Source organism: Mustela erminea, chromosome 18 (assembly GCF_009829155.1).
Source record: "Mustela erminea isolate mMusErm1 chromosome 18, mMusErm1.Pri, whole genome shotgun sequence".
NCBI lineage: Eukaryota > Metazoa > Chordata > Mammalia > Carnivora > Mustelidae > Mustela > Mustela erminea.
This window is the reverse complement of record NC_045631.1, coordinates 37,377,223-37,395,823: the sequence shown is the minus strand read 5'-3', so window position 1 is coordinate 37,395,823 and position 18,601 is coordinate 37,377,223. Positions and strand designations below refer to the sequence as shown.

The following is an 18,601-nucleotide window of genomic DNA, read 5'->3' as shown; positions in this document are numbered from 1 at the left end:
TTACTACTCTTTAAGTACTTGAAGCCCTTTGCTAAGCTCTGATATTATCTAACATCACCTGAAACCACCCTGTGAATAGGTATTATCCCTGTTTTACAAAGAAAGGAAAGTGAGCCTCATAGAAGTGAAATAATTTTAAGATCAGTGCTCTTAAGTGGAACAGAGATTTAAATCCATTCCTGCATCAGAAACACTGAGCTCTGCCGTACTACCAGCCTGCTGTCAGTTGTTTGCATGTATGTCTCTCCCAATAAATTGTGAGCACCTTGAGGCCAGGTACCTTGTCTCTTTTGTTTGTCACGTGTTGCCAGTATCTAGAACAAAGTACAGCTTGAACTAGGCACAGTTAAATGGGTATCAGATTAATGAATGATGTCTCTGTAGCAGCTTCTGGATTCCTAGTCCCTGAAATGTTGACACCTCCGTGGGAGGTAAGAGGTGAAAATAGGTGGTTAGTGAAGGTAAGAGAGGGAGAGACCTGGGTGGAGGAACAAACAAAGCAGGTTTGGTTTGGGGTGGATTATGGTACCCTGATACCTCGGGCCTCTGATCTTAGTCTTCCTGTCAGTGGCTGCACTGATCATTTACCCTGGGAATGAGGCACCCTTCTCCCAGACCTTCATTCCCAGAGGTTATCATTGTTGGATTCTCAGACTTCGGTGTTGAACAGGAGGTAGGGAGATAAAGACGCACACAGGGGTTAAACACTGCCAGGTCGTAGATCCCTAAAGCATCCAGAGCTTCATGACCATTAATCCTGTTCCCTCTGATTTCAGGAGTCGGAAAATTCAGATTCGAAATATCCCACCCCAGCTCCGTTGGGAAGTAAGTGATTGGGGGCAACGCAAGACATGGGGAAATGGAGACTGGAAAGGAAGTCCAGGCCAGTCTGAGTTGGCAGAGATGACTGGGGAATCCTCCACTCCTGCCCCGCCCCGGTGGTGTGGGGGTCTGCCAGGGATGCTAGGGCTGAGGGAGGTTGGTTGGGTCTCCTCCACAGCCTGGGACTCCCCAGGTTAGCCCTTTGGGCTTGTCCCTATGAGGAGAAGCATTGGGGAGGTGGGTAGGGTGTTCTCTGAGCCCCAGACTTAGACCCCAGAGACCCAAATCTCCTTCCAGAAAGGCCCTTGGATGCCTTTTTGTTGTGCTCAAGTGCATTTCTGCGAAGATACCTCGACAAGTTACCAGCAGTATCAGTACCCTACAAAGAGTACGTCCAGCAGGTCATACTACGCAGTCCCCTCCTGAGGCTCTGCCTGTGCCCCCGTGCTCTGGGGTGACGGTGGCCGGTGGCAGGCTTCGTGAACAGTTCCTGGGATGCTCAGAGTAGCCTTTCTCTCCTCTTTCTCCATGCCCCTAGGTGCTGGACAGCCTGCTTGCTCAGTACGGTACAGTGGAGAACTGCGAGCAAGGTAAGGGTACAGAGGCCATGGGCAGTGGGGAGGTGGGGGGGGCATGCTGGAGCAGTTTGGGGGATCTGCTCTGCTTCGTTTTCCATGACCACAACCACCTGGCGTACCAAAAGCAGACAGACAGACAGACAGAACATGGCATGAAGGGAGATACACACATGGGGGAGGTAGGCACGTCGGCCTGGCTTTGGCTGTGCTGCTTCTCTCTGGAGCGGGTTTCCCTGTTTAATGAGCAAAAATCACCCGTTTCCTGCCTGGGGTCCCAGGCTCTTAGGGGTCAGTCACGGTCGAAAGAGAGGTCTGAAGAGTTGAGCAGTAGTATGGGCATGGAAATTGGCACTCAGCCCAAGGAAGTCTGCAGCTCCTGCATTTTTTTTTTTTTTAAAGATTTTATTTATTTATTTACTTATTTATTTGACAGAGAGAGAGAGAGAGAGAGCACGCATAGGCAGAGAGAGTGGCAGGCAGAGGCAGAGGGAGAAGCAGGCTCCCTGCTGAGCAAGGAGCGGGATGTGGGACTTGATCCCAGGAGGCTGAGATCATGACCTGAGCCAAAGGCAGCCGCTTAACCAACTGAGCCACCCAGGCGTCCCAGCTCCTGCATTTTAAAAGCTTCATGATTCTTAATATTTGGCTGGAATAGTAATTGGTTATCTCTTTGCAGAAGCTCTGATGGTCTGCTACATGTCTGGTCAATTAAAAAAAAAAAGAAAAGATTTTATTACTGGGTGCATGGCGATGGGCAGGGCGCAGTGTTTCAAGAGTGCGTTTAGTATTTCAGAAGAAATACTAAGAAGTCTGGGTCATACACTATTTGCTGAGATTTCTGAGGTTTCTCCATTGCTTCAAGTTATAAATAATTTTAAGAGGAAACGAGCAAAAATAAGGATGATTTTGGCTGGGTGGATACAAGGTAGAGCTTGGCCATTCCGAGAAGATACAGTTGGAGTTTGTATTTCTCTGAGGAACGTAGAGAAATCACCCTGTTGAGATTTAAGCGCATATCTCCATTTTCTGTGGAAAGGCGCAATCTAGAAATCTCTGTAGATTAAAATACCAGCCTGCGCAGAGGTAAAGTGCTGAGTCCATCAAGTGTGTTCTCCTGCTCTGATCCTGTAGGTTGCCTTTTTATCGTAAATGCTGGGACCCAGCTGGACACACGGATAACCATTGCCCTGTATGGCTTGCGCGTTAGACTAATGACTAAGTTACTCCTGGACAAACAGCCAGAATGAGCACTGGCTGGGGACCTCAGCGTGAGCTGCGCTGGGAGGGAGGTCCTGAGGCCCAGCTAGTTTACATCTGTCCACGGCTCACTGGGGAGCTCTAACACATCATATCAGGAGGGGAGACTGGCTCCCTGGAGAGAACAGAATAGGAAATGTTTAATTTTGCTGGACAACAGAGAAAGTCTTTTCGTGTCACTTTCTAAGTGAGGTCCTTTCTATCTACTCTGTTTGTTTATTTTTTAAAATATTTTATTTATTTATTTGACGGACAGAGATCACAAGTAGGCAGAGAGGCAGGCAGAGAGAGAGAGGGGAAGCAGGCGCCCTGCCGAGCAGAGAGCGGGGCTCGATCCCAGGCCCCTGAGACCATGACCTGAGCCGAAGGCAGAGGCTTAACCCACTGAGCAACCCAGGCACCCCCTGTCCACTCTATTTAAAATGCATCTCTTCCCACCACCTCCTTTAACCTTGACTGACATTTCTCCATGGCGTTCATCAACTTCTGATAGGCTAGTGAATTTGCTTATTGTGCTTTGTGTTGTCTGCTCCCGCTAGAATGTAAGCTCCAAAAAGGCAGGGCCTTTGTCGGTTTCATTCATTATGGTGTTTCAGTTTAATGGGCAAGATTGTTCTTGTGGACTCTCCCTCATTCACCCCTGAGCTCGGGGAGCTCTGCGGATGAAGGCCAGAGGGGCTTAGAGTGGTCTCTGCTGAGCATTTGTTATCCTCAGGTGAGGGGGACAGAGGCTTGGTTTTTGTCACTGTCCTCCACCCCAGGGCTGAGCTGACCCAGGGAACCCCGAATCAAAAGACAGACACAAGACAGGTTAATTTTACTAATTTAAAATAAGAAACATGCCCTCAGATCGCCTGGAATTCTGTTGTCCAGCCCAGTGTCTCCTTGTAGGAAAGAGTATATGGCAGAATCAAATGAATGAAGACCAAGAGGTTTCATGGTAAGAACAGAGGATTGGATGGGATTCATGGCAGGCACCATGAATTTATTTATGATGGATAGAATGTGCATTTTCACTGCCAAGAGGTGTGGAAGACGGTTTCACTGCCAAGAGGTGTGGAAGACAGAGTCAGGAAATTGCCACCCCTCAGTTCCCTAGTAGCTACTCCTCTTAGCCCGTTTAGCTTAGTTTATGATAGCTTACTTGTGGTCGGTCTGTCCTTGAGGATGGTCTGCAGCGGAAGTGGGTCTTTTTGCCATATGCTTACAGACCATGTTTGCGATGTTTGCTTCCGTAAATTGCTGATCTTACTGTGTGTGGAGTTTTTTATTTTTTAAAGATTTTATTCATTTATTTGACAGAGATCACAAGTAGGCAGAGAGGCAGGCAGAGAGGGGGAAGCAGGCTCCCCGCTGAGCAGAGAGCCGGATGTGGGGCTCAATCCCAGGACCCCAGGATCATGACCTGAGCCAAAAGCAGAGGCTTTAACCCACTGAGCCACCCAGGCGCCCATGTGTGTGGATTTTTGACAAAGTTTAACTTCCCAAGAATAAACGGGAAATCCCAGACCCGATGTGTGTGCTCTCCCTGCTGCCTAACTGCTGTGCTGACCGCACCATTTGGTTGCCCAGTGTGGGGTCGGGGGGTGGGAGGTGCTGGCCAGGGGGAAATTTAGAGGAAGACACGGATGGGAAAATGCAAAAAGGTTAATTTGAATTTTCTAGTTCTGGAGAGACTGGCCTCTCCAGAGGGTGGGTAGCTTGCCTTGTCTTTCAGATCTTTCCTTCTTCCAACACATTCAATGTCTTCTAACCTGGAAGGATGAGCTTTTGACACTTTGAGGTTCATTGGTGGCATCTCCGAATTGCGTTGCTCTAACCTTGGACTCTGTTTTGCTCCCCCAGTGAACACCGAGAGTGAGACGGCGGTGGTGAATGTCACCTATTCCAACCGGGAACAGACCAGGCAGTGAGTGGGCTGGAAAGTGGGGTGGGGAGGGTCTTCATGGGGCACCTGGAGGCAGGCAAGAGTGCCTGCTTGGGTTCTGTTATGGTGACAGCCAGTCACAGACTTTTTTTGGTTCACGGGTCTCAAGGGTTCAGAAACTCATCAGGGTTGATAGCAAAAGGTGGGCTTTCTCTGGGATGTCTAGTTGCCCTGGCAGGGTCCTTTGCCGTGTTGACGGCGCCATCTAGTGTTAATGAGGAGGAACTACGGGATTCACAGAAGGGATTTGTTCGTGTTCTGATGTGGGGGGGGGGGTGGGGGGGGTGGGTGGGCGGGGTGGGGGGTGGCCAGACATTTTCTTGCGGGTGATGCCACGAGCCCAGTTTCTGCTCTTGAAGGGTCCTGTTCGTCCGGTCACACGCATGCTTTCTAGCTCCTTAAGACCTTTGGTTGAGCAGTTTACACTTCTCACCTGCTGGTACCGACGGACTTGTACAGTCTGTGCATTTACTTGTTCATATCTGACCTGTTAGGGGCTTTTTGCAACATTGGGCTTTTGACAGCTTTCCTGTTCCTTCAGCATGCTGCCTCTAGCCTGCTGGTGGTACATGGATCCCACCGCTTCCTCAAATCCTGTTTTCTTTTGTTTTTCTTTATTTTGTTTTAAAGTTTATTTTATTTATTTTATTTTTTATTTTTTATTTATTTGACACAGAGAGATCACAAGTAGGCAGAGAGGCAGGTGGCGGGGGTGGGAAGCAGGCTCCCTGCTGAGCAGAGAGCCCGATTCGGGGCTCGATCCCAAGACGTTGAGATCATGACCCGAGCCGAAGGTAGATGCTTAACCCACTGAGCCACCCAGGCACCCCTTAAAGTTTATTTTTAAGTTATTTCTACACCCAACGTGGTACTCGAATGCAGGATCCCGAGATCAAGAGTTAGCACACTCTACTGACTGAACCTGCCAGGCCCTCTGCCCGCCTTTTTTTTTTTTTTTTTTAATTTAACAGAGACCACAAGTATTCAGAGAGAGGGAGGGAAGCTGAGCCGAGAGCCTGACATGGAGCTCCATCCCAGGACCCTGGGATCATGACCCTAGCCAAAGGCAGAGGCTTAGCCCCCTGAGCCACCCAGGTGCCCCATGCCTGCATTTTTTTTTTAAGTGGCTCTTGAGCTCAGAATTTTCTGGACGTCCCTATTGCTTCTTCCTTAGCCTGGCTCTAAAGGTCATGTCAACCCCGGCTTACTCCCCACGGCCTGTTGCTGCCTTGTTAACATTTCTGACCTGTATCGGCTGCTGTGGGACGGGAGGAAGCTTGATTTTTCAGACATTCCAGATAGACTTAAACTCCAGCTTCCAAACTGTAAGCAGGACGTTCTGTCTCCAGCTCTCCCACCCCTCAAGCAACAGTTTCCTCAGATATGGAAGGTGCCAGGCTCAGACTCAACAGGTGTAAAAACAAGTCTCTTCTTTCATCATGTGTTTATTATATTTATTTACTTACCCCGAATTCGCATGTGGTTCTCAGAGTAACCTGTGATACGTAGTTCTGGCTGGAACTAATCTAATTCGAGATTCATTGAGAATAACTTATTTAGTTTCCCTTTCGGCCATTTAGACTGGACAATTCTCTGAGGTGGAGGTGGGAGTGGCGGGTAGGTGGTCATCTCCCTTGCTTTCAGTGTGTTCCAAGTTGTACCCCAGAGTGCTTCACACACGGAGGGCCTTTGGTGTGATTGGCGTGGACTGGAAAGACAAGTAGATTCTCCCTCTGTCCTCAGAGCCATCATGAAGCTGAATGGCCACCAGCTGGAGAACCACGCCTTGAAGGTCTCCTACATTCCTGATGAGCAGATAGCACAGGGTCCTGAGAATGGGCGTCGAGGCGGCTTTGGCTCTCGGGGTCAGCCCCGCCAGGGCTCCCCTGTGGCAGCGGGGGCCCCAGCCAAGCAGCAGCAAGTGGATATCCCCCTGCGGCTCCTGGTTCCCACCCAGTATGTGGGTGCCATCATCGGCAAGGAGGGGGCCACCATACGAAACATCACGAAACAGACCCAGTCCAAGTGAGTCTTGGCTGCGGGGCCGTGGGAGCTGGGGTGCCTCCTGGTTGTACACTGGGCATGTCTCAGTATACACCTTTCAGGAAATGTTTCCTGGAATGTGTTCCCTTTTCATTGGGGAAGGGGGATGGTCACTGCTCCAATCTCAGCCTCCTGGAAAGGTGGGGGCTGTTGGGGAGGTTGAATGGACCTGGGGTATGCCATTTGCTGGCAGTGGCTGGGCCACACCATTATTAGTAGGAGGCATTCTAGAATTTCTTGTAGGAAGTGTCCTCAGGCAGACCGAGTCAGCCACAGAGTCTGCTGGTGGCCCCTGGGATGGGCAGCCTGGCCAAAGCCAGCCCTCAGTGATAGGTCACCATCCTGCCCCATCTCCTGTTCCACCACTGCTACCCCTCTAATCTCTTTTTTAAAATTGGACTTTTTTTCTTTTTTAAAGATTGTATTAATTTATTTGTCAGCACGAATAGGCAGAGAAGCAGGCAGAGGCAGAGAGAGAAGCAGGGAGCAAGGAGCCTGATGTAGGACTAGATCCCAGGACCCTGGGCTCATGGCCCGAGCCGAAGGCAGCTGCTCAACTGACTGAGCCACCAAGGCATCCCAGACTTTCTTTTTTTTTTTTAATTTGCATATAGTTGACCCCTCTTCTTTAATCTTTATAGCTGATCAGGGTACTCTGGAAAAGAACAGGTCACATCATGTCCTTATTCCAAATGCATCCTTAATTACTTACTTTTAATTTGGAACAGTGTGCCTTCCCTTTATAGTTGTTTCACGGGGGACACCCAGTGTTGAAGAGGAAATGCAGCTTCAGACCTGTGGGCTGCTGATTGCCAGCCCTGTGTTCCCATGCCAGACGCCACTGTCGTTCCTCACTCATTCAGTGGGCTGGCCCAGGTTCCCCTGAACCTTTCTCCGCCCTTCCCACTTCTGCCCTTGAACTTGTTCTAAGAGCCGTTTCTGGACTTTGGGTTGAGGAGAGGTGGCCAGGAGGGTGAAGAAGACTCCGGGTTTCACCGGGGACCCCTAACCATCCTTGACCTTGTGGTCCTCAGGATAGACGTGCACAGGAAAGAGAACGCAGGTGCTGCGGAGAAGGCCATCAGCGTCCACTCGACCCCGGAGGGCTGCTCGTCTGCCTGTAAGATGATCTTGGAGATCATGCACAAGGAAGCCAAGGACACCAAAACGTAAGGCTTTCACTCAGCTTTTCTCAGGAGGAGGGGATGGCCGCCCTCCTCTGCTCTGACACACTTTATTCGCAAGAATATGGAGATAGAGAGGAGACAAGACATAAACTGAAACATGAGGTCCTTTTTCCTACAAGTACACCCGTGTACCCTTTTAGCGATTCTGTGCATTTACAGGCGTGTGTGCACGCGTTGGTCCACGGACGTACGTATGCACAGGTGTGCGTGGGCCCTTGTACGTGTTCCAGCACAAATAGGACCATAGTGAACGTGTTCTGTCGTTCGCTTTTTTCCCATTTATGGATCAGCAGTTAATCACCCGCCTCATTCTTTCTAACGCAGCATGGAATTCTGTGGTGTGGCTATTTTTTTTTTCTTTTTTTGAGGTCTTTTATTTTCTTTTTATTTATCATGCCATAAATTCATAGGGAATGGGTTCCAGCAGTTCGGGCTCTTTTCCATTGGTTCTCACGAAATGTGCTTCTCTGACGCGTCAGCTGAACTCAAGTACCTTTCTCTTTGGCTTCCTTCTTTTTCTGATCATTTTCCTTGACACGCTTCAGGAAGCTATCTCAGCTCTTTGAATGTTTAATATGCTCAATGCGGACATTAATTCTCTTGGCAAGAATCTTGCCCTTGTTTGTTTACAGCAATACCAACAGCATGCTGAGTAACATTGTAGACTCTTCCAGTTTTGCCATGGTAACATTTGTGGGGCATTCTCTTTTGAACAGTGCCCATTCCCTTGATGTCCACAACATCACCTTTCTTGTAGATTTGCATGTATGTGGCCAAAGGCACAACCCCATGTTTTCTAAAAGGCCTAGAGAACACGTACCGGTTACCTCTCCTCTTTCCCTTTGTGTTAGTCATTTTGGCAAATAACTGGAAGATGGCGGTTCCGGCCGAAAGGACTGTGGGGTGGCTATTTTAAAGTAAACAGTTGAATGAGTATTAATATGCACGTGCCCCTGAAATGATCACCCCAATTAGGATCATGAGCACGGCCGTTGCTCTGGTAGTCCCTGTGCCCCTTGGTGGCTCGTCCGTGCTTCCCCATTTCTCTAGCACTAACTAAGCAACCACCAATTTGTTGATTTTCATAATCATTTCAAAAGTAGGTTTTTTTTTTTTTTTTTTTTTAAGATTTTACTTATTTATTTGACAGAGATCACAAGTAGGCAAAGAGGCAGGCAGAGAGAGGAAGGGAAGCAGGCTCCCTACTGAGCAGAGAGCCCGATGTGGGGCTCGATCTCAGGACCCTGAGATCAGGACCTGAGCTGAAGGCAGAGGCTTAACCCACTGAACCACCCAGGTGCCCCTCAAAAGTAGTTTTGTGCCGTGGTTGGTTGGTCCTGGAAACCGTACGTCTGCAGTGGCGGGCTGACTGAGTCTCTGCGTGGCCCCCCCGTTTAACAGCTCTTGTCTCTTCCTCCTTCCGAAGGGCTGATGAGGTTCCCCTGAAGATCCTGGCCCATAATAACTTTGTGGGGCGTCTCATTGGCAAGGAAGGGCGCAATCTGAAGAAAGTAGAGCAGGACACAGAGACGAAGATCACCATCTCCTCGTAAGGCTCCCAGTTACCTCTCTGTGAGGGGGCTGCTGGGGGGCGGCGGTGTGTCGGTAGTGAGCCTTAATACTGGGGCCGTAAGTTGGATGCAGTTTCTGCCCTAGGGAAGCATGATCAGTGAAGTGGCAAAGACTGGTTATCTCTATGAGGGCTGGGGTTGCTGGAGCACATCCTTCCGTCCTCTGGGCTGCCCATCACGCCTGATGCCTGCATCTCGGAGAGCCTGCAGCAGGGTTGGGGGTGGGGCTGGGAGGGGGATGGCAGTCTCAGGCATGTTTGCCAGGCTGCGAGAAGCAGACCGACCCAGGCCCCACTCCCGAGGATTAAGTGTGTGCTCCCCTGTGTCCTGGCCCGCCCCTCCCGGGAGAACCGGAGCCAGGCAGACCAGTTACCTCTTAGGTGAGCGCTGTGCCTCGGCATTTCATCCCAGACTCGCTCCGTTCTGAAAGCCTAGGAGATGGGTCGCCTAGAACCACTGGAGAAACCTCCAGTCCTGAGCGTCCTCTTTGCTTTACTGGTGCTGAAAAGCGGTCTGTGATCGGGCTCCTCGCAAATCGGGGGGTTTCAGTCGGGTGTTCTCCTCTCCCTGTACCTGGCTTGCCCCCGCCCTGCCCCAGTGACAGACTGAAGGCCAGAGACGCGGGGAGCTGTTTGCCGACAGGGACGCAACCTACAGGAGCTGTGTCTGGGGCTGGTGCCCAGCCGGGGGCCTCTCGCTGGTGGGAGGGTGACGCAGCCCTGCTGTCCCGCCAGGTTGCAGGACCTCACCCTCTATAATCCCGAGAGGACCATCACCGTGAAGGGCGCCATCGAGAACTGCTGCAGGGCCGAGCAGGAGATCATGAAGAAGGTTCGGGAGGCCTATGAGAACGACGTGGCTGCCATGAGTGTGAGTGCCCGGTGCCGCTGCTTCCTCTGACGCTCTGGGCCTGCGGCACGGAAGAAGGGGTCCTGCACGTGGGGTGGGCAGGCCACACACCTTTGGATTTCCAGCCCTCCAGATCTTTGAGGTTTAATGAATAGAGATTCTTGATCTGATTCCTGAGGTGTGGGTTGGGTTTCATCAGGGGCTTTGAGGTTTGTGGTCTTCCTATAAAATTGGTGTTGTGGGTCCTTCAGTGAGGAGAGTGACCATAATTTTTATCTCCTTTGTTTTTTAAGATTTTACTTATTTATTCCAGAGACAAAAGAGGGCAGGAGAGCCAGGGCAAGCAGGGGAAGAAGCAGAGAGAGGGGGGCAGGGACTAAGAAGATTCTGCATTGGGTGTGGATCCCAGTGTGGGGCTTGATCCCACAACCCTGAGAACATGACCTGAGCCAAAGTCCAGAGTTGGACGCTTAACATCTGAGCCAGCCAGGCACTCCTCATCTGATTTTTTAACTTTTTTTTTTTTTTAAAGGATTTTATTTTTTCGACAGAGACACAGTGAGAGAGAGGGAACACAAGCAAGGGAGGTAGGAGAGGGAGAACAGGCCTCCTGCAGAGCAGAGAGCCCGATGTGGGGCTCCATCCCAGGGCCCTGGGATCATGACCCAAGCCGAAGGCATCCCTGATTTTTAAATTTTTTTTATTTTTATTTTTATTATTTTTTAAGATTTTACCTATTTATTTGACAGACAGATCACAAGTAGGCAGAGAAGCAGGCAGAGAGAGAGAGGAGGAAGCAGGCTCCCTGCCTAGCAGAGAGCCTGATGCGGGGCTTGATCCCAGAACCCTGGGACCATGACCTGAGCTGAAGGCAGAGGCTTTAACCCACTGAGCCACCCAGGCGCCCCGGCATCCCTGATTTTTTAAAATTAAGTTTTCATTCATTCGTTCATTTTTAAAGACTTTATTTTTGAGAATGAGGATGAGTGGCGGAGGGAGAGGGAGAAGCATGCTCCCTGCTTAGCAGAGAGCCTGATGTGGGACTTGATCCCAGGATCCCAGGATCATGACCTGAGCCAAAAAGGCAGACAGTCAATCGACTGAGCCAGCCAGGTGTCCCTCAGCCGATTTTTTAAAAAGGAGAGTGAGAATGTGGGGTACAGGAAAACAGGTGAGCCCTGGAGGTCTAACGGAGATCTGTCCTTGCTGTGCCTTCTCATGGGAATTTTCCAGTGCAGGCAGGGTTAGTGGAATAAGGCACCAGGGAGATGGGACATCTGAGGGTCTGGTTGACCCTTCTGGTTGGTGTTGCTGGTTCTTGATCCAGCGGTCATGTCCCATTGCTCACAGCCCCACGCCGTGTGTGTGTGTGTGTGTGTGTGTGTGTGTGTGTGTGTGCCTTCGAGAGCCAGAAGGGCAGGAAGGCTTTGTGCAGAAGCACCCAGTTCTGCTGTGTTTGCACCCCCTCAACCCCAGCACTGCCCTGTGGGTTCAGCTGGGCCCTGCAGCACGAGCTGACCTCTTCCCTCCTCACCTTCCTTCCCCAGCTGCAGTCACATCTCATACCCGGCCTGAACCTGGCGGCCGTAGGTCTTTTTCCAGCTTCGTCCAGCGCGGTCCCGCCACCTCCCAGCAGCGTCACTGGGGCTGCTCCCTACAGCTCCTTTATGGTAGGTACAAGATTTCCTGACGGGGGGCCTTGTGGGCCCTTCCACGGCCTCCCTTAGGGTCGAGTCCCCTGCGGGAGCCTGACGCTTAGGAATTTGCAGAGAGGGAGGAGGGAAGGGAGGTCTGGGATGCCCCTCTTGTGCAGTGTTTCCAGCCATGTGCACTGGCAGCTGGCAGCACTGTCCCTTGTCCCTTTTGGCCCCGGGGAGAGCCCCGGCGCGGGTCGCCCATGTTGGCCGCCCCGCGTCTGGCTCCTTCTCTTTGAGGACGCTCGCCTGGGGGGGTGGAAGGGCGCTAGGCCGTGCCCTGCCCCCGGTGATAACACGCCCTGCCCCGGCAGCAGGCCCCGGAGCAGGAGACGGTGCAGGTGTTCATCCCAGCGCAGGCGGTGGGGGCCATCATCGGGAAGAAGGGACAGCACATCAAACAGCTCTCGCGCTTCGCCAGCGCCTCCATTAAGGTGACCTGCTCTGCCTCCTTCCAGGTCCTGGGAAGAGGGGAGCGCTCTGCTTCCACCCTGTCAGCCTTTCTTCCTGGATGCCCCGTGGGGCCGCTCTTGGGTGGCTTCTTTCTCTGCTTGTACCCGTCCCCTTTGCATTCGACCTTGCCCTGGGCCTTTGGGGCTCCTGGACTCCCGGGGGAGGGAGCAGGCGGAGTTGCAGCTTGGGAGGAGAGCTTAGGTTCTGGCATGGACTGACGTGGGTTCAGCCCCCAGCCCTGGAGCCTCAGCCCCCGATCCCTTGTGACTGCAGTCCCAGTCCAAGCGCCACAAAGTGAGGCAGTCGGGGGTCCCCTGCTTGGCCAGTGCCTGGCGCTCAGTGGTTGCGGCAGGTGCCAGCTGTCTTTTCGCCTTCCTTGGCCGGGGTCTGGTGCAGAGAGGAAACACGAGCTAAACAGAGCTAAGCTTCACAAGCCTAAATCCAGTAGTGTCGGTGGTCCTAAAGGACTTGGTCAGACACAGGGATTCTTTTCTGCCGGTGTGGTCCCTGCCCTTCTTGCCGTGGGCATTTTGTCTGTGCCCCCACTCCGAGCAGGACCCCATGGAAGCTTCCCCAGGGAGCTGAGAGGGTGGGCGGTGGGGAGGCCCTGCTTAGGGACTGTCCCTGGTGCACACACAACACGCACACGTCCTTATCACATTTTTGGTGCAGGGGCAGTGCCCTTGGGGCTCAGGGTCTTTGTTCTTGCTTCTCCTGGCCCTCGGAAGTAGGTGGTGGAATTGAGGTGGCGGTGGGTGGCTCGGTGGAGTTAGGGGGCACCTCTTTGACCAGTTCTTTCCTTTCTAGATTGCTCCTCCTGAAACTCCTGACTCCAAAGTTCGTATGGTCATCATCACTGGACCCCCAGAAGCCCAATTTAAGGTTCTCATCTTTGTTTTTCTAAGGGAAGGAATCGAGGTTGGGTGGGAATGGAAATCTGCAGAACACCTTCATCTTTTCATTTCATTTTTATTTTTATTCATTTAGTTTTTAAAGATTTTATTTATTTGATGGGTAGAGATCACAAGTAGCAGGCAGAGCGGGGGGTGGGGGGGCGGAAAGCAGGCTCCATGCTGAGCAGAGAGCCCGATACAAAGCTCTATCCCAGGACCCTGGGATCATGACCTGAGCCGGAGGCAGAGGTTTAATCCACTGAGCCACCCAGGAGCACCCCCCGCTTTTTTAAAAAAGATTTTACTTATTTGACAGGCAGAGAGGCAGGCAGAGAGAGAGGAGGAAGTAGGCTTTCTGCTGAGCAGAGAGCCTGATGCGGGGCTCGATCTTAGGACCTTGAGATCATGACCTGAGCTGAAGGCAGAGGCTTAACCCACTGAGCCACCTAGGCGCCCCTACATAACACTTTATTTTAAAAAGTTTTTATTTATTTAAGTAACCCCTACACCTGGCGTGGGGCTTGCAGCCACAACCCTGAGAGGAAGAGTCTCCTGTCCTGCTGACTGAGCCAGCTGGGGGGACCCGAGGGCAGCACTGCGGTGCTGGCTGTCAGTTTGGCATCAGACTCCATTTCTGTTGACTTCTTTGCTCTTTACTTCTGAAGGTGAACAGAAGTCTGGGACAGAAGGAATGCTGAGGGCTTCTTTCTTGTGTCCGATTTCCCTTAGGAAGATCTTTGATGCCCAATTCCCTCCTCTCCTTTTTTTCTTTATGTCCTGCTGCTTTGCCGGGTCCCTGAACTGGTGGACACAGAGTCCGAGAGCAACCCGTTGGCTCCTCCTGACCTAGGCAGGGCTAGAGAACCGGGGACACTCTAGAGGCTGTGGGGACTGTCCAGCAGCCTGTCCTCTGGCTGACTTGATCAGCTGCCTTGTTCATGATCCTCCCAGAGCCTGCAGGGGTTTGTAGCTTCTGAATCGTCCCTGGAAGTATGTGTTCAGCTACTGTACCCGGGCTCTCCAGCATTACAAGGAAGCAGAAGGAACAGGTCGCTGCTTGTGGGCCATTTTCGCATCCCCTGGTGTAAATGGTTGAGCCGGGCCTCTGGGGCGAAAGGGGATCCGGGTGCACCTTGGGGGCTCCGGTCAGGCGGTTCCTTTGCTTTCCCTTCTGTCGTGTGGGGCCCGCTGGTTCATAAGGACCTCCTCCTCTCAGGCTCAGGGAAGAATCTATGGAAAACTCAAGGAGGAGAACTTCTTTGGTCCCAAGGAGGAAGTGAAGCTAGAGACCCACATCCGGGTGCCGGCGTCCGCTGCTGGCAGAGTCATTGGCAAAGGTGGCAAAACGGTGAGCCTGGAGGGCCAGGGATGGACGTGCTGCGTCGCAGTGCCCACACCGCACAGCTCTGCCCTGGCCTCCTCCTCCCCTACCCCGTAGGACCTGAGGACCCCAACTTGCTCCATTACCTAATTCTCCTCCTGGCCCGACTCCCAGGTCCTCCAGTTACCTGCTCGGGACTTGGCTTCTGCCCCTCCCTCCAGCCCCCTTCTGTGCTTTCTGGAAAGCACCCTAAGCCGCTCTCTGCCCCCCACCCCGCCCAGGTAAATGAGTTGCAGAATTTGACAGCGGCCGAGGTGGTGGTGCCAAGAGACCAGACTCCGGATGAGAATGACCAGGTCATCGTCAAGATCATTGGGCATTTTTATGCCAGCCAGGTACACAGGGCACTCCCCCGTCTCGTGCCAGTGCAGTCCCTTTGGCTTTTTTACAGTGACTACCTCCATCCCTGCTTCCGGTTCTGCTGTCCCATTCCAGAACTCACCATCCCCACGCCACTTCCGTGGGCCAGTCAGCACTGCCCCGCTTTGGGACCGACCCCGGAGTCTGGAAAGAGGGTGGATATTAGGTTCAAATGCTCTGAATCTCAAAAAGGCAGAGAAAGGTTGATTGGAATGTAGTGGGGTTGCCCTGAAATCCTCTGGCGGTGGAACGGGAAGGGATATGGGGACTCCTGGACATGAGCCCTTCTGTTGAGAGAATAGGCAGCTTCCTAAGCTCGATGCTGCCTACGCGGTCAAGGGCAGGACAGGAACCCAGAACCCGAACCCCAGTTCCCGGCTCTCGGTTCCCAGTGTGGTGTGGCCGTGCAGCACCAGGAGAGGGGATTTGGAGGCAGAGGGCTTGGAGCTCAGACCCCATGTGGCCTTTCTGCTGTGTGGCCTGGGCTGAGAAACTTCCCATGACAGTCCTCGGAGAACAAGAGCCATGACAGTATCCTAGATTCCTGCGTGCGTCTGATACATGGAGCACCGTTCCATGTGGCTCACATATATGAGCTCACTTAATCCCCTGATAGCCTCATTGTACAGCGTGGTAGCGTGAAGGATAGATCCAAGGACGCACTGGGCCAGGATGTTCCCAGTGCCGACGGGGGCATCGGGGGTGCAGGGATGCATGCGTTTTTTGTGTGTTAGAATGAGAATCAGGGAAACCTTCTGTAAATCATCCACCTGCGGCCGACTGCATGGGAAGTACGAGGATCCCAAGTCCACAGCCTTTCCCCCAACCTCCACCACCTTTCTCTTGCACCAGGAAACTGAGCACTCCGTTTATGGAAGGAAGCGATTCTGGTCAGTGGTTAGGGGCGCCTCCTGTTCCATTTGGCTTCCCTGGCAGAGCTCTGTTCTTAGCAAAGCACCTTTGAGAGGGAAAGACTCTAAGAGACAGATCCTTGGGTCTTTTGTCCATTGCTTAGGTTTCACTGTTTGATTTGTAAATCCGTGTCTGGACATGACTTCATCCCTTTGGCTGGAGATGTTCGCACACATAGCGGGGAGTCTGATTTGCGAGGAGGTCTCCCGAATGATGACCCTCCGACCAGACACCCTCCTGGAAACCCCAGGAGTTCTGTTTGGGGTTCAGTAGCGTGTGTGGCAACTATTGTCAGTTTTTCAATTCTGGTGAATTGAGTTTGTATTCTGGCTCCCCACCCCCCACCTTCAGGCGTCCCCCTCTGCCCCCCCCCCCCACCAGGGGTGTTCAGGGCCCACGGGGAGGCAGAGAAACTTCGGGTCCCGCTCACCCTCGCTCTTCCTGTTGCTCTTGTTGCCAGTGTCTAAGTCCTTACCTTTGGGGGCTCCTTTGGGGGATCCTCAAGGGGGTCTTCACTCTGGCCTCTTCTCTGGTTTTCCTGCAGATGGCACAGAGGAAGATACGAGACATCCTGGCCCAAGTTAAACAGCTGCACCAAAAGGGACAGAGTAACCAGGCCCAGGCACGGAGGAAGTGACCAGCCCCTCCCTATCACATCGACTCAAGGACAACGGGCTGAAGTCGAGAGCGCGTTCTCCCCAGCAGGCCTGAGAATGAGTGGGAATCAGGGACACTTGGGCCGGGATGTAGATCAGGTTTGCCCACTTGCTTGAGAAAAGACGTTCCAGTGAGGAACCCTGATCCCTCGGCCCCACACGCCCAACCAATTGGCCCGACACTGCCCACCCCTCAGGGTGTCACCATGGCGATTCTAGCTCAGGGTGCTTTTAAACGTGGATTGTTGAAGTAAGTTCTCCAGGTCCCACCGAGAGGGTGGGTCAGACCCCAGTGGGAAGAGAAATAAAATTTCCTTCAGGTTTTTTCAATCACTTAAGAGGGGTGTTTCAATCAGCCTCAAAGGATGGTTTGCTTCTTGACCCTAAAATCCTTCCAGCCTTCTCCTACTTGGTCCATTGATTAAAATACCTCTATTCTCATGCCCTGACATAGCCTGTTCCTGTACAGCCTTTTTCTATAGTCACACGGATTGTTTTATCTGTACTGCTACCAGAAAAAGTGGGAACCAGTGCACTGCTTTGCTTATGTTACTGATTCAAAGGAGAAGACACACCAGCATCTGTAGTCTAATTCCGCTCCTTCCCTAACCAACCGATAGGAACAGCAAGGAATAAAGAATGGGGGGGAAATACGATTAAAATATATAGTAATCCACGTTTAAAAGGAGTGCCCTTACGGCTGGTCTAGTTCAGATCACCGGGGTGAAAAATTGGCGTGATTAAAATTTTCTCCACTTGGTCGGGACGTCCCCACCAAGATTCCCTGCCCCATTCGTGTCCTTCTCCCCATCTAGGTGCACATGGGTGGTACTGAATGCTCAGCGGGATAGGGGCTGACCATTGTACTATCCCTGATTCCCATCATTCTCAGGCAGATTTTATATTTTTTTAAAGTCTATTTTAATGATTGGATATGAGCACTGGGAAGGGGACATGACTCCCCTTGATAAAGTCTCAGTTCCATGGAGGACTTGAGTGGCCCCAAAGGCTGCCACTGTGCCCTCACTCCAGCCCATGTGCTCCTATAAGGGCTGGTTCCCAGAGGTAGGGGTTGTGGGGCACTCCCCCTCCACGGCACTGTTCCCTTGGTGGTGGTGGGATGTGGAACCCAACCCTGAGCTTCCAGTAAAGCTAAAGCCCATCATCTGGCATGTAGTACGAATATTCAGTACATTGGAGAGTATTTGCTTCTGTTTTTATCCTAGAGGCCTATTTAACCGATGGCTTCTGCCTCTGTGAATCATTGGCACGACAAGAGTTGTGCCTGAGAACAGAATTCAAAATACCAGCAGCGTTATGCACAAAGGGGTAAATAAGCTTAATTTATTAATTTACCAGGCTCAATAAGATCCCGTTGGAAGTTCAGCGCTTGTAGAAGACGGCAGCCATCAGTTAAATGAGGTTAGGCCTCCCCTCCGAATATACTGATTGTCAATGCATATTAGCCAGGTGGTGCACTTTAGCTACCTTGGACAATGCTATCAAGTGTGCTGGGAAGGGAGGAAGGCCTCTCTGCATGTGGAAGAGCCCATGCGTGGCCTCCCGTCCTTCCAACACTGCAACCACGACAGTAGTAATCACGAGACAACCATGACACCTGGGCGGAGTCAGTCAGGTAATGCTGTGCGCGAAGTAAACTACCTCAAGGTATGAAGTTACCTCAGCAATTACTTTCCTTTTTGTTCCCCCACCTTTTTTTTTAACCTTTTTTTTTCTTTGCGGCTTGCTGATATTTTATATAAAAAAAGAAGAGCAAAGCAAAAGAGAAGCTGATAGTCTTGAATATTTTATTTTTTTAATGAAAAGAGAAAAACGAGAAAGTTATGTTTCATAATTTCTTACAACATGAGCCAGTGTAAGCCTTTAGGATCTCTCTATGGAGAACAGGCCCTGTGGGAAAGGCAGCGGGGGCTGGCTCTTGGGGAGGAGGCTGGGGCTGAGCGAGCCCCGGGGGGAGGCCCTGATCTAGGACTCCCAGATTGCTAAAAACCACTGTC

At 51.8% G+C, this 18,601-nt stretch overlaps 1 protein-coding gene and 1 pseudogene across 2 annotated transcripts in view; one reads left to right on the top strand and one right to left on the bottom strand.

Annotated features, from left to right (window-relative positions):
• Positions 1-18,364, top strand: part of IGF2BP1 (insulin like growth factor 2 mRNA binding protein 1) — a 43,301-nt gene extending 24,937 nt beyond the window's left edge. The window contains exons 3-15 of one of the 2 annotated variants that reach the window (XM_032321681.1): positions 777-825; positions 1,361-1,412; positions 4,503-4,566; positions 6,328-6,609; positions 7,662-7,796; positions 9,241-9,363; positions 10,120-10,255; positions 11,782-11,904; positions 12,246-12,362; positions 13,189-13,263; positions 14,491-14,622; positions 14,877-14,990; positions 16,472-18,364. In XM_032321681.1, the coding sequence (XP_032177572.1) occupies positions 777-825; positions 1,361-1,412; positions 4,503-4,566; positions 6,328-6,609; positions 7,662-7,796; positions 9,241-9,363; positions 10,120-10,255; positions 11,782-11,904; positions 12,246-12,362; positions 13,189-13,263; positions 14,491-14,622; positions 14,877-14,990; positions 16,472-16,564 (1,495 nt within the window). In that variant the 3' untranslated portion in view covers positions 16,565-18,364. Of the gene's footprint in view, positions 1-776; positions 826-1,360; positions 1,413-4,502; positions 4,567-6,327; positions 6,610-7,661; positions 7,797-9,240; positions 9,364-10,119; positions 10,256-11,781; positions 11,905-12,242; positions 12,363-13,188; positions 13,264-14,490; positions 14,623-14,876; positions 14,991-16,471 lie in introns of both variants that reach the window. The other variant, XM_032321679.1, reaches the window with a different exon arrangement.
• Positions 8,196-8,693, bottom strand: LOC116577891 (annotated as a pseudogene).
• Positions 18,365-18,601: the final 237 nt, after the last annotated feature.